We start from the raw sequence: 14,683 nt of genomic DNA, 5'->3' as shown, positions 1-14,683 counted from the left end.
CATAAGTAACTGCTTTATTTTCTCCTGAAGTCTTACAGACATTTGGCGTGCACACTGGCAAAGATAAATATATATTTCAATGTTTCCTCCCCCCCACTATAAATGTAGCATACTTTATATATGCTTCTCTGCACTTTTAATTTTTGAAAAAATTAATAATATATACTGGAAATATTTCCGTAACAGAACATGGAAAGCTACTTCATTCTTTTTCCTGCTGCAGAATATTCCTCTGAATGGATGCATATACTGTAACTTAATCAGTCTCCTATTGATGGACATTTAGACTTAAAATTGGCTCATAAAAGAACTGTCTATGATATATCTCTTATACTAACACTAATATTTCCTCTTCTATTTTGAATTAGTACAATTTTAAAAGTTATCAGTGCCTTTTTGGGGGGAATGGGGACTGTGGGTGAAAAAAGCAAACAAACAAAATAAGGTGGCAGGAGGGAGAAGTATAAAGGAGCTCATGTTCTCGGGCACCTTCAAAGGAAAAGTTCTGAGCTAAACCTCCTCCTGCTCGCCCACTTCTTTAACTGACTCCACCTTGAGTCTCTAGACCAGCTGAAAGGCTGGGTTGGGGGTTTTTCATAAAAAGATTCCCTGACCATTTTATCTGCTGGTGGCCACAGCTGAACAGTCAAGATCTTCTCTTCCAGCTCCTTGATTTTAGTCAAGTTTATCCTGCTCAGCTAACTTGCAAACTCATGTGGACTTTGTATAAATAAGTAATACCAGACAACTGCTGTATCACACGTTGCCAAGGAACATTGTGTGGGAAATCCAAAGCGAAACGTGCTTTACTGCTACGTGCTCAGCTCTTACCAAGGTCATTACAGTAAAGAGCTGGATGAAATCACTTTGGCAATTACTATGAAATTGCTGTCAAGGGCATCATCCCCTAGGAGGTCCCATGCAATAATCTCTTTTATAACGCTTTGTCAGGAGATGCCGTCTCCCTCGAGGAGCTGTGGTGAGCCACACGGTTCAGGTTTCCCTTATGCTCCTGGCTTTTCGGGAAGCCAGTCATGGAAATAATTCACCCTCCTGACAAGCTATTTGCTTTCTCCCAGCGTTTCTATCCCTGTTCTTCTAACCGGTGGTTCTCAACCAGGGGTGACACTCTGCTGCCGAAGACATTTTCGAACGTCCCAACTGGTGTGGGAGGTGGTGGGGTGGGGGGTGCTACTGGCATCTAGTGGGTCGAGATTACGGCTGCTGCTAAAGACCCTACAATGCACAGGACGCACCCCAGCCCCCGACAAAGAATTACCCAGCCCAAATGTCAGTAATGTCGAGGCTGGGAAACCCTGCTCTCACCTTTTAACATTAAGTAAGCCCTTGACTAAAAGCTCCTGAGCTCTTATTTGGAAAGATGGATCACTATACTTGGTAGACAATGCTGTGCGCGAACAATGGGAAAGTTACGGGCGTTCCATGCGGAAGGGAGCTCCCAACCAGGCACCTCCTCCCCTGGACGGTGTGCAAAAAATTGCTAAATTCAGAGACACAAAGTACCTTGAGGAGTCTGAATGCCGTCATCCAGCACATCCTGCTCTGCTCATCCTCTGCACATAGGAACCTCAGCTCTTTAGTTTCGTTCCTTACTCTGTTTGGCTAAAGGAAGTAAAAGAAAATTCAATGAGCCTAACAGTGACTTAGAAAGACACCATATGTTAACGCAGGACTTAAGGTTACACAAACTAGAAATAACCAGGTGGCCGTCTCCAAGGAGGGAGCACAGGCACTTTTAAAAACACCTTTTTGCTCAATGTTCACTCATTCATGTCCTTGACATGCCTCTATTGTGCATCCAGCATGATGCGTGTGCTAACACCAGGTGGTTTGGAGTGACTTTTCACCTAGATGGATGGTAAGCCCTAGTCCACCTGGGGAGCTCAGGTCCTTGTGGAGGAGACAAACAGGAAAATGTTCTCAAGAGACAATGTGTAACAAAGAGGAGAAGGTATCTAACCTGAACAACAGAAAGTTGGAGTCCACTGGAAGAGAACCTGCCTCGTGAGCCACAGAAAAAAGGATCTTCAAAGTCACCTCCCAGGGGGCCTGAGGAGGGAGGCAGAAGCGAGGACCCCTGCAGGGGTCAGGCAGTGCAGGGAGAAGCCCCTGAGGGGTTCAGAGGGGTTGTGGGGTGTCTGAGTGGGCCCAAGGACAAACCCCAAACGGAAGGCATGAAACTGATGTCGCCCTTGAGAAGGGGAACTGAGGAGGGCAGACAATCTGAGGCAGGGTGCAGCGACCCCCATGCTAGCTGCAGCCATGCAGAAACAGGCGCATCCTGGTGTATCCAGTGATGGCAAGGACTGCTGCTGGGATAAATGCATCTGAATCTCCACGGGACTCCTTCACCCCCACACACCCAGGATTTGCAGTGGGGAGTCAGAGATGCTGGTGGCATCCTGCAAGGAGCTGATGCTGAGGGAGAAGCAGCGACGGCCAGTCTGCAGTGAGAAAGGAGCACCGCAAGCATGCAGGTGGGTGGGAAAGGGGAGGTGCAGGCTGCCTGGGGGCCTGGGGTCTCCTCACTACCATGTCTTTTCCCCCTGAGCTGCAGTCCCAGCCTCAGCTTCCAGGTGCACCTTGGCCTTCAGCTGGTTTCAAGTGAGTTTCTATTACTTGCAAACCAAAGCACCGTCAGTGAACAGTTTCGATTAGAGGATGGCATTTTCTCCCTATTGCAGCTCATGGAGCAGTTCCCTGCTATCTCCTCAGGGTCAGGGTTAAAAAGAGCTGGCTCTGAAGTGAGTCCATCTGGGCTTGAAACCCAAGCACAGCTGCTCCCTGGCTACTGACTGGGGCACTGGCCATGACTGAGTTTGTCTCCCATATGGATGCTCCTGAAGATTAAATAACAGAAAAGATGGAAAACCTTCAGCAGAGCATCTCAGACACAGAAAGTCTCCATAAGTATTACCTACTGTTACGATGATCAGCATTAGCACCCCTTCTCCAGGGAAGAAAAGCAGCCTGCACGTAGTGTGTGCGCATCCCAAGAGGGTGAAGAGTGCTGGGGCCACTTCTTCCCAACCGTCCCAGTGACGAGAAGCCCACAGAGAGGGTGTTAGCCCACTCAGTACCCTAGACGCCACCCACGTGACAGGCTCCCCTTTGTACCTTCACCTGCCTCCACCTCCTCCTTTGCTACCGCCACAGCCCAGCCCAGGAGGCCTGCTGTCACCCCAGCACCAAGCCACCGAGCACACTGACCTGCTTTATCCATCACACACTTCTGTTAGCTGTACTTGTGAGCTACTCAAAGACTGACATATTGTAAACACCCAATAAATATTTTTACACAAATCAACTCCAGTGTGAAATTGTATTTTTGCTCAAAACCACAACCAAATGCTGGCCAGGAGAGAAAGGGACTGTTTAAATTCCAAAGCCTACAATCAGACGCTAAAATTAAGTGTCAGTCTCCAGACGTAAGTCCCGGTGAAGTACCTTTATACAGAAGCCGTAGTCCGTGGGGGCACTGCACTGCTTCCTGCCGGCAATCAGGGAGAAGACGTTGCTGTCCTCCAGGTCCGCCAGCAACTGCAAGTGTCTGGGCTCCTGTGAAGAAGGGGTCAAGTTTCAGTAAGGAAAGAACAAGGCGTATTTAAGCACTGCAAAGAGCAAATGTTTTTCACGTCTTCTCCAATAGAGGGTGGTATGTGCATATTTAAATGTACTTCGTCCTCCAGCATTCCAGAGGTTATAACCACTGTATAAAATAAGTACTAACTTATCCAACTTATTCACCAACGAATTCACCAAGGCCCCACTAAAAAAAAAAAACAAAAACAACCCCCCCCCCCAATTTTCAGTTTTGTTAGAACGCATTTGATAGTCCTGCTGAATCAAAACCCCATAGCTAAATATTCAAAGTAAAAACCAGGAGAAACATGTATTGCAACAGTCAAAGTTAAGAGTGCACCAACATGATGAACGCATAACTATGTTATCATACTGTGGACAGTGGATTGTATATCATGGATGATTGTATGGTGTGTGAATGTATTTCAATCAAACTGAATTTAATAAAAAAAAAAAAAAAAAAAAGTGCACCAACAAACTCGGCCTGTAATTTCACCTTTGTTTTCCTGCTGACAGCTCAGCACATCTTTCTCCTCCTTAACTCTCCAATTCATTTCTGTTTCCTGCGCTAAGGGAGAAACTGCCCCGAGTGCAGCATGGACACGATGATGGCAATAAAAACCACTATCAGAGCTGGGATGCTGGGGAGGAACCTAGAGCCAGCACCCCTTCCTGCTTTTGCATCTGAAGATGCTAGATCTGCAGGGGGTAGGGGCTCGTCACCTATTTCTCTTCTCTTGGCTCACACCCCTGTGTGTGGCTGACTTTTCAGAGGCTGCTAGATCAGCATGAGGCTTGGTACTCTCTCCTGGAGTCCCACCTCCTCCTCCCCCCTCGCTTCTAGCAAGAGCGAGAAAGACCACAAGTCTCAGAAGGCCCAACCCTTGGGAGAAGGGCTCCCACGTATAACTCCTAAGTAAAGAGTATGCAAGAGTGCACAGAGAAAACCACAGGAGACCCCTGGCAAAGAATAGGAGACCCCTGGCAAAGAAGGTCCAACCATGGCCAACACTCTTTGAGGCCTCCAGCTGTCTTCCATCTCTCCCACTGGGGATACAAGTAAAACTGCAGTTTATTCCTTAATGTAAGAAAGGAATAAGTTTCGTTTTCACATAGAGACAGCATGGAATAAGGGAAATGGAGGCAAAACCAGTTTAAACAAGCCCCTGACAAAGAGAAGAGAGAATCTGCCTGATGTAAAGAGACATGAGGTAGTATCAGAGGCGGGAACTCACAGCAAAAAAATAAAAATTTGGGGGGGGATTGGCTAATCAGTTCAAAATCTCAATAATGAGCTAGTTGGCTCTCTGGGATTGGCTGTACAAATTAAAATCTCAAAAGATGAATTAGTTAGTGTTCTCGGATAGGCTGTAACCTCTGTAGTACCCCGTCAATGGGGAAACAGGGGAGGGACTTGCGAATTAGGAGTAGGAGATTTAAACATCGCCATTCTCTTCCTCTGGCGCGCCAGCCTTCCATGTGTTTGGCTGGACGCCCTATCTTGCAAGATTGTAAATAAATTCTTTTCTCCTCCAGAACCGAGAGAGCGTTTATTCCCTTACAGGTACCACTTTATTTCCGACACTTAACATATCTATTACAATGTATATTAGTTTAGCATTAGGGCAGCAATAATTTATTATACATCCTCAGGGCTGGCTTCCATCCCAACTTTCTAATTAAGAAAACAAAGTCAAGGCCTCAGAAGTGATTGAAGCAGCCAGGAGAGGCTCTGGAGAGTGGGTGTGGGGGTTATGGGGGGTGGTCCAAGGTCTGGGTTATCACTGATTCCTGCTGAAGACCAGTAACTCCGAGATTAGTTATTACACAATTAGCTTAATAAATTATCATGACTTGGAGTCAATGAAGCCCAAGTTCACTGAAGTTCTCAGCCTGGAGTTACTTGTACAGAATTCAATGCTGGTGGTGGTGAGTTTTATTTTAATTTAATTTTTTTTTAAATCACCTTTGAAGTTCCTTTTGTGGAGCAATAAAGTCCCGATCTTCTCAAACACAGGTATAGCTTTTTCCATGATTTCCTTCCCAGCTCTTTCACATGCAAAAACCCTTGGATTTCGGGACAACTACTGGAGTTTAAAAAATTCTGTTGAAGAGCAAATTTAAAAAGTCAGAGAAATTTAACATAAAGTAACTATTAACATAAAGTAGCTAAAGTAGCTATGCTATTAACATAGTGAGATTGTGACATTTACCAAGTTATGAATATACTTTATTTTGGTCTAACTGAATTTACAAATGGTATTTTTCCTTTCAAAAGTCTTAAAATTCCATCTAAATTTGTGCTGTACAGGGTAAGTAAACACACACAAGCAAATGGACCTTCTAACACTGATGAAAAACACAAAATGACTGATTTCTTCATAGGCTGGTATGTTATAGGATTCGGCCCCTAAGTCCCCCTCCCTACTCCAGTCTTCCATAAATAGCCAGTCTGATGCAAGACAGATCAGAGAGCAAGTCTCATTAGGACACTGCACTGAGAGCCAATGTCTAGCAGGTATCCCTCCAGTGGAAAGTGGGTCAAAGCCAGCCTGGCATCTGTCTGTCTGCTGTCTGCCTAAGATCTCCCCAGGAACACCTTGGGGAGAGCCCACCAGCCCAGCTTAACACCTCCCAGAGGCAGCCTCTAAATCACTAGGAGGGGGCTGGCTTCCAAAACAAAAACATGTCATTAACGTCCCCAATGGAGGTGACAGAGGCTGGTCCTCTGTACCGGACAGAGGAGGATGCAGCTCATTTCCCAGGAGGTGGGATGGGCAGGCCTGATGGAGCCTTGATGCACGGGGCCCAGGCTTTCTACAGCCCTAGCTCAAGTGCACAAATCTACCTTAAAGTCAATGCAATTAGAAAGGAAATCAACCAGTCCACTGCAGGCACTCCTTGGCGATGAGAACCGAGAGTGTGAGCATCTCTTGCTACAATGGTCTAATGCCATGGAGTGTGGATGGGTGGGGACGGCTTCTGGAGAGAAGAGCTCTGAAACTCTCATCTTTTAGATGGTAGAAATAAATGTGGAGGTCAACGAAGCAGAAAAAGAAGGGCTCGGGGACAAAATTTTACAGGAACTAAATTTTCTTAAGTTGGATATGGTTGGTTGCCTTGGGGAACTATGAATTCTTTCATTTAACATGTCATAAACAGACCCATTTCTAGAATCTCAGCACCGATTTCCCTGACCCCTTTCACCATGAACTGGCAGTAAGCAAAGAGAAGCCTCTAGGTTTCCTTCACTGAAAGGAGACATGGGGACAGGGCCAGGTTAGCGTGGAACAGACTTTAGGAAGCAGAAAGATGATAAAACAGCTTTCCCTATTTTTTTATTGTACAGTGTTACTTTTAAAAGGACTTTATGGCAACCAAATGATTTTTTACTATAAGGCAGCCTCAGTATTTGTGCAGAGATTCGAAACTGCCAGGCATGGTGTGTCCTGAGACCCGTGCTCAGGGATGAGCTGGGAGCCACCCCCAGCAGGGCCCACACGTCCCGCAGCCTCTCCATCCCATGTTCCTGGGACGACTCGTAAGTCAGAGTAAGGTTATCTTGTTTGTAACTGCTTGTTTCAGTCTGAAAAGTCCTGACTACACATAGATTTCCCAAATAAACATTTATTTCTGGTTCCTCTAAACCACATTAGGTGCCAAGGCTGTATGCATGGTTAAGGTTCAGCCTCTCTGAATTTTCACAATGCCACTATAGATCCATCCACGAAGACGACTTTTAGCAGCAAACTCTACTTTCAGTGGAAGTCTGTTTTTACCCATACCTGCAAAAGCTGTGTTTGGGGAATACTGCCATTTGACTGCTGACACCAAGTAACCATCTGCTCTGGGAAGAAGTTCTAAGGAAATGGAAAAAAAAACACAAATATATCAAAGGTTAGCGGCAAAGTGGGGGGAGGGGCGTGCTTAGATATACGTCCGTTAAAAAAACATCCCTACAGGCACTACTGTATACTTTCCAATTGAAATGGCACACTTTTTAATTCCCTTCTCTCACAGTGGGAACACCTATTTCAAAGGTGAGATTCAGTTTTCTTAAATGACAAGTTCAAGTTTGGAATGTGGATAATTAATACCAAATTCAAGTCCCGTGGCTAGCCCCACAGCAAAGAATAATGCCAAACGTTATGATTCGGTGCCGTGAACGCACAGTATGAAGGAAGGAATTCCCAGAATTGAAAAGTGAACATGCAATGTGAAAAAGCCCTTTCTGGTACATCACTCAAAAATGGCTATCGAAGTTGTTACTCTGGAGTAAAAAGGCAGGTAAATAACAGAGCCAGTGCCTTCCCCAAGCCTCTGCAACTCAGACTTGCAATTCAGGATAAGGGATCATGCTAGGACAGGAGTGACCCTTGCTATTCTGGTATTTCACAGAACCCCTTCCCTCCAAAAAAACAGAAAATGAAAAAAAAAAATCAAGGAGATCAGCTCAACACAACTGGGTGTTATTTCTCTACTCATTCTTCCACAAATAATCCCCAAATAGCATTTGCTCTTTGCAGAGAATAGGAGTCTTTCTCATGCTAAGTAGTAGAACAATTTGTTGCAATTTAACTAAGAACTTTCAAAATAACTGAAAAAACCCAGGCCTGTCCTCTATTCACCACCTCAGAGACCAAACCCCTTTCCCACTCTTACTATGTGGAGAAGGTGGCAGGTACCTTTGGCAGGTCACGGAGGCATTTAGTTAAGCCTCAGACACTGAGCTATGAGCAAGAATTGCTTGGCTAAATAGCAACTAGTTGGATTCTCAAAAGCACATGCTACTCCATAAATCTTAAGTCAGTCATTCTGGAACCTGATCCTGTTAAACCCAAGTATGAACTGCAAGATTTCAGGACTCATGAACCCCAAACCCAAAGAGGTTAAGACTTACCATAGGGTTTTTAAAAAACTCGTATTTTGCATAATTCTTCCTGAATAAAAATTTACTTTCATTTGCCATGGTATTTTCCACCTGGACCACCAGTTCATGGTCCTCCAGGCACCTTTCTGCAGGGAGAAAGCATTGTGCGTGAAAGAAGGAAGAGGCAGGGACATCAAGGCAGCTTTACATTTAATTGCAAAACCCAGCTGACTTTCTGTTCTTTAAACATTGTGCACCAAAAGGGGATCAGGAAACAAACTAAATTTACATCCCTCTTTCATGCACTAACAAATGCATAAAAGGTCTTAAAATATGCAGAAGGAGAAATCCAGGTCCCTCTTTACTTTTACATACTTCTTTTGAATTTGTCATCAGTAAAAACTTTAAAAATGACATTACCCTCAAATTAAGGAATTTCAACTCCTGGAAAGAACACAGACTAGAAAAACTGGGAAAATACACAGACACAGAAAAGTGGGAGAGTGCACCAAGTGATGGAGACCACACAGGAGGGTGGAAAGCGGTGAGAGGAGGGGCAGTAGGGGCAGAAAGCAATAAATGTTCTTGTCTCTGTGAAACTTGGTTGCCTAAAACTGTGACTGTGTGGGGAACATAACGCGGGAGGGGGTACACCTGATGTTCAGATCAGGCTCTAAGGTCACGCACACCCATCTTTAACTCTGAAACCTGCACTAGCCATGTAATACAGGAGTTCTCATCTACTGAACTGTATCTAGGCGAGAAAGGATGCACACGCTGTACACAGCACTTGCGCATGTATACACACACAATACACAGACACACACACACACTGCAGCGCAACCTCGTCAGCTGCAGCAGCACCCTGGGAGCTCATCTCCCTCATGGTTCCAGCACTTCCGTTCCCTGGGGCAGCTCAAAGAACTCGGTGCACTCCCAAACCGATCCTGCCCAGGGACACAGCTGCTCTCCTGCCAGGAGGGCGTTCATGCACCCTCTTGAACGTGTCCTCAAAAAACGTTCAAGTTGGAGGATGGGGGTGGGGGTGGGGGAACCAGTAACCGACCATACTAAACAATGGAATAAACAAAACTTTCCACGCACTACAAGCAAATCCATGGCACATTTGCCATGTGAACCGATGCCAAAATGACAGAGAACAAAATGTCAGTGAATCGACGTGATGGGGGTAATTCTGTTCTGATAACCAGCCCGCTTCATACATTCAGCCAGAAACGAATTTCTAGAAAAGGCTCATCCTTGAAGGAAGAGATAAAGTTTAGATCTAAAGCATTTCTGATTCCAAAGTGATCCCAGAATGTGAAAAAAGAACTGCATCCTACAAAGGCTAATTGCCACAGGGGTGCTAATCTTAGGCCAAATTCTGGAGCTGATTTGTCCACCACCCCGTGGTTTTGAAAATAACAAGGAAAGGATCCTCGGTAAAGACAGATTTAAAGCCCAGTCTTGCCAAGCAAAGGAATTTTTTCCCCATGGCTGCCAGGAAGCATGCAGTATCAGGGAAGTCTCCACCAACAAATTTGGAACACTTCCCATTTGTCCCTGGCTGGGAAGAGACTTTTGCTGGCAACATGTGAACCAAAACACTGTTCTTACTTTTCCCCATGACAGAAAAAGAGAGAAACCATTTACAACTTAAGCATACTGTTAAAATTGTCGTTGACTTAAAAAAAAAAAAAAAAAAAAGAGGTTGAGCTCAAAGTCATCTGCTTAAAATGAATTTTTTGGGGGTGGGGGGAGGCAACAAACCAATGACTTCCTTTGAGATTTTTATTCAGAGAAAATATTTCTTTCTCTAGTTATAGGACAAAAAACAAACAAACAAAAAAACCCTGATGGTTTCTAGGATTAACTTTTTTTAAAAAACAAGATAAAAAGAAACAAAGTAGGAGCGTAGCAGGCAGCTACTTAAGGGAGGACAAGGCGTCTAATTGCAAAACAAAAGGCTTGTTTCCAAAGAATCTCAAAGAGAACCCAAAATTTTGGACCACTGTGAAACAAGCAGACCCAAGAGGCAGCACAGCACTGAAGCACGTGCAGACTCTTCTTCTGGACAACTTCTGCCTGCCCCTTCCTTAGAAATATTATGGGAAAGCTGAGCACATCAGGCAAACACAAGCACACTCAATGTGAAGTGTGCTCGGCCAGGCACCAGGGTGCACAGGGAAGCTTGGGATGTCCTGGCAAAGGGGAAGTAGGGGCCTCTGGTAATCCGGATATCACTGCAAAACGGGCCTCTGTACTCTGAAAGGAGGTGCGTTTCCTTGCTTAGGGTCAGAGGCGGAGTCTCAATAAAAGCAAGAGACGCCTGCACACAATTCCCTACTCCTCATTCACAGCAAGCTAGGAAACAGAGCTGCGGTGGACAGATCCCCAGACCTGAGGTCAGAAAGACTGAGTTCCGGTCCCCTTTAAGGTCCATGTGCTGCGTGGCCTCAGGCATGTCCTTGAATCTCTCTGGGTACCCACCAGTTTCCAAGGTATTATACATGTGGACTGCCCCACCCTGATTCCATGCTTTTCCCCGGTTCTGATTTTCTCTCTGACGCTAAAGATGCACATTTTCAAAAGATCGCAGAAGATACTGAACACTCCAACTGCCGTCTATCAACTTGATATTATTAGAATTGCCTTTAAAAAAAAGTGGACTGTAACTCTTCATCAGTGTATTCCAAAAGTACTTTTTATATCAATGGAATAGAGAAAAACGCCAGGAAAAGGTATCTATCTTTTTCAAACTTCTAAAACTAAGCCTGGCATCTATGTCACTACCCTACTTCATATGAAAAAATACTTAAAAATCTGAGAACTAAAAAAAAAAAATTGTGAGCCAAACGTGTGCAGCTAACATGTGCCTCCTTTGCAGGGCCCAGCAGGTGGTGGAAGGCCCAGGGCAGGGCTGAGGACAGGTGCCAGACAGTGTCTGTACCCAGAGTCCCTGGGAACCCCTTCGTTTCATCAGGACACCTGGCCGGTGAACACTGGCTGGGTACAGGCAGGCTTCTGGCCACCCTCAATCCGTCATCACTCAGCACAGCCGCCCCATCGAAGAGAACAGAGCTAACTGTCAACGTGCATTTTCACAGCCACTCGGGACTTTCTCAGACTGTCACAGACTTTGAACCAAGGCATCAGTGAGATAACATGCCCACAGAAAATAACCCTGACATTTGGATAAGCCCTGTAAGCTGCCTTCTTTCTATTTATATGTTTCAGTGGGGAAAGGACATCATTTTAGTGCCTTTCAGATTTAACGGACAGGCAAATGGAGACAGAAAAGAGGCTTGGGAGAAGGCGCATTGGAGGCACCAAAAGGAGCACCAAAAGGGGTTTCTCCATTGACATCTTTCTGTAGGTTCAGACGCCAGCATCCAGACTAGTGGCAGTGGCAGCACTCCCGGAACTTATGGCCATAGTGTTTCTCACTTGACGGGAACAAGCACAAGACTGTGAAGAGCCCCAGAAAGATTTCTTGCTTTTTTCCTGGGGTGGTTCACCCTAATTCACCCTACAACGAATTTATCTACCCTTCGAAGTCAGGGATCTGGCTGCAACTCCCTTCTCTGAACCGTTCCATCTAAACTCCTGCGTCCCCTTGGATCACCCGACTTTTAGTCTCTTTGGCTGATGACCGTGGTCAGTCTGAGGCTGGGTGTGACAGCCCGGCCCCAGGTTCCCTCCAACTTCCAGGGGTGGAGCTGACCTACAACCGCATTTTAAAGTTCAAGGGGGCGGGGGGCGGGGACAGGGACGGACATGATACTGTTTTGCAGGCGTATGCTCCTAGATCTCAAAATGCCTTTAAAAGTCCATTTGTTTGCTTGGTAAATTGGCAGGCTGTTTAATATCACTACGGACTGGATGTGTGAAGCTGTCTTGGCTGCGATGAACTTTTGAGTGCTTTGTAGCTCACAAGCTCAGGGCAGGTGGGATGGGAAGGCCTTCCAAATGAACCTTCCCCCACTCTGGCACCTACTGGTGAGCTCATCATCTTCCACTGACGTTGGGACTTGGTCAGGGATGGTGCTTCCATGCCTGAGAGCACTACTCTGAAAAACTGATGCCAAAACATCCTAACAGGTGGGATTTGTGCAAAGTGTTTTCATCTTAAGAGATCATTTAAAGGGACAAACACACAAAATAGGGTGGGGGTGGGGGGCCTGGAATTCCCCACACATGTAACACGCTCACTTAAAAGCATCAGTCACTAAGGGCTTTGGCTACCAAGAGACAGGGTTTCCACCAACTTTCTGAAGCACCTCAAGTGGTAAGTCATCTCAGGAGTTGACACTAGGGATTAGGAGGGGCCATTTGATCTGGCGCTGGAAACACGGGGTCCTTCTCCTCCTCTGCTTACCCCCAACTGCAGCTCAAAGATGGCAGGAAAAGATTCCCACCAGCCAGAGGCCACCATGTTGAATGACAGCAGGGTGGTCAGTGCCCCCGTTTCCCCCCACCCTGCCAGCTGGGCTCTATCATATCGGGTTGGGGGTAGTAGAGGCTGGAGACACCCACGCCTATGCCTGGTCTCCTAAGTGAAAGGGAAGACAGCAAGGAACTGGTATCTTGGGAAGGACCCCCACTTTTTCTAAATCGTCACTCATTTCTGGGTATGGAAAAGGTTTAATTTTTTTTTTAAATATAGTATTTTAACGTCCTAATATTTTAGCTGCAAAGATCAGTACGGTAATGGTGCTTTGAAATCCTGAATTTCTGAAGCTACATATAGACTAAAGATGCCCTCAGAATTCAATGTCTTAGGTCCTCAACAACTGGAGTTGGGGTGACTATCAGCCTCTTTCTATATGTAAATGTATGTATCACAACACCCCAAATGAAATTAAGAAAGTTACACTCTTAAAGGAGTAAAAGGTAATATATTCCAAACCCAAGTAGAAATGACTGGGGATGTGGGGGTGGGGTGACCCTGTCTGAGGATAAATGAGGAGTGACTGTGCTGGAAGACCCACAGACTCGCTGGCGCCCTCCTGGAGCATCTTCATTCCAAAGAACTCAGCATGAGGCCACTCACTCTTGTGTCCCATTCACAAGTGATTTGATGCTGATATACCCAAAGTGCTTCTGTGAAGGAGACTCCAGGGCACTGGCCGCAGAGATGGCTTTGGGACAGGGGCCCATAACTTCATTTTTCCCACTAGCGAGCTCCTGGCAATCACATGCTGGGAAACAATGGAAGGAATTCCCATTTTCACCCAGATAGCAACTTAACTGATTAAAAAAAAAATTTAACTGATAGGCTTGGATGACAAACAAAAGAACGGGTGAAGAAGTTACATGTATGGGAAGATAAGAAGTCCTTTAAAGGCAGTTGAGGATTTCCCTGAGGTATTGATCTTACAGGATGGTGGTTCTAAAAACTCACAAAAGCCTCCACAAAAAGCAGCCAGTGGGAAAATGTGTTCACCTGTTGCTAACGAGAAAGGAACTGGTGGAGAGAAAGGAAACTAAATGCAGAACGTGCTAAGGGAATGTAAATCCTGGTTGCACAAGGGTCATTAATTTCACTGTCAAATTTAAGACCCAAAATTTGATTCAAATGCTTTTCTTCTTTTCTAATCATTTTCACTTACTCCCGTCATCTTTTTTCCTTTTGTTTGATTTGAAAATTAAGTATTAGCCCCTTAGAATGTTTTAAATCCATCAGTGAATGAAAGAACAAAGCATAGATCATATAAATATCACATCCCTAAGAACACTGAGTGTGCATATATATTTTTTTCAACTGACAATAAATTATTCTTTGTTCAGTTGATGATTTCCAAAGTTTTAGCATATAATTAATTAATCTACTACATGATATCCTAGAAATCAAACACTATCACAAGCAACACCTGAATTAAAATTTCTGGAAAACTCCTTGTATGTTAAAATTTTAGGCACATCTGTGCCCTTTAACTTTTTAATTCAGCATGTGCAATTAAATTAATATATTATAATGTCTGCAGAAGTTCCTTTCATGGTTCCTATTAAAAAAGTTCTCAGACTTTCATATGGGCTTTCAACAATATTCATTATATTTGGTTCCAACTAAGCAGAATCTTTTTAAAGTTAATTCTGTATTCATACACACTGCAGGTTTCCCACCATTGTCTAATTTCCGTTGTTTGTGTGTAAACAGATGCTTTTGATAGCCTTATCAGACCTCTGCAGGAGCCATTCAGGGATGTC

The 14,683-nt window shown here is 44.9% G+C and overlaps 1 protein-coding gene across 3 annotated transcripts in view; it reads right to left on the bottom strand.

The window, feature by feature from the left end:
• Positions 1–14,683, bottom strand: part of GRB10 (growth factor receptor bound protein 10) — a 221,562-nt gene that overhangs the window by 24,415 nt on the left and 182,464 nt on the right. For all 3 annotated transcript variants that reach the window (XM_037837172.1, XM_037837173.1, XM_037837175.1), the window contains 5 exons: positions 8,504–8,619; positions 7,389–7,463; positions 5,570–5,707; positions 3,469–3,579; positions 1,525–1,623 (listed from right to left, as the gene is read on the bottom strand). In XM_037837172.1, the coding sequence (XP_037693100.1) occupies positions 1,525–1,623; positions 3,469–3,579; positions 5,570–5,707; positions 7,389–7,463; positions 8,504–8,619 (539 nt within the window). The remainder of the gene's footprint in view (positions 1–1,524; positions 1,624–3,468; positions 3,580–5,569; positions 5,708–7,388; positions 7,464–8,503; positions 8,620–14,683) is intronic.

This window comes from Choloepus didactylus, chromosome 5, assembly GCF_015220235.1.
Source record: "Choloepus didactylus isolate mChoDid1 chromosome 5, mChoDid1.pri, whole genome shotgun sequence".
NCBI classification, from domain to species: domain Eukaryota; kingdom Metazoa; phylum Chordata; class Mammalia; order Pilosa; family Megalonychidae; genus Choloepus; species Choloepus didactylus.
The sequence above is the reverse complement of the archived record's forward strand: the minus strand, read 5'-3'. Positions and strand labels throughout refer to the sequence as shown.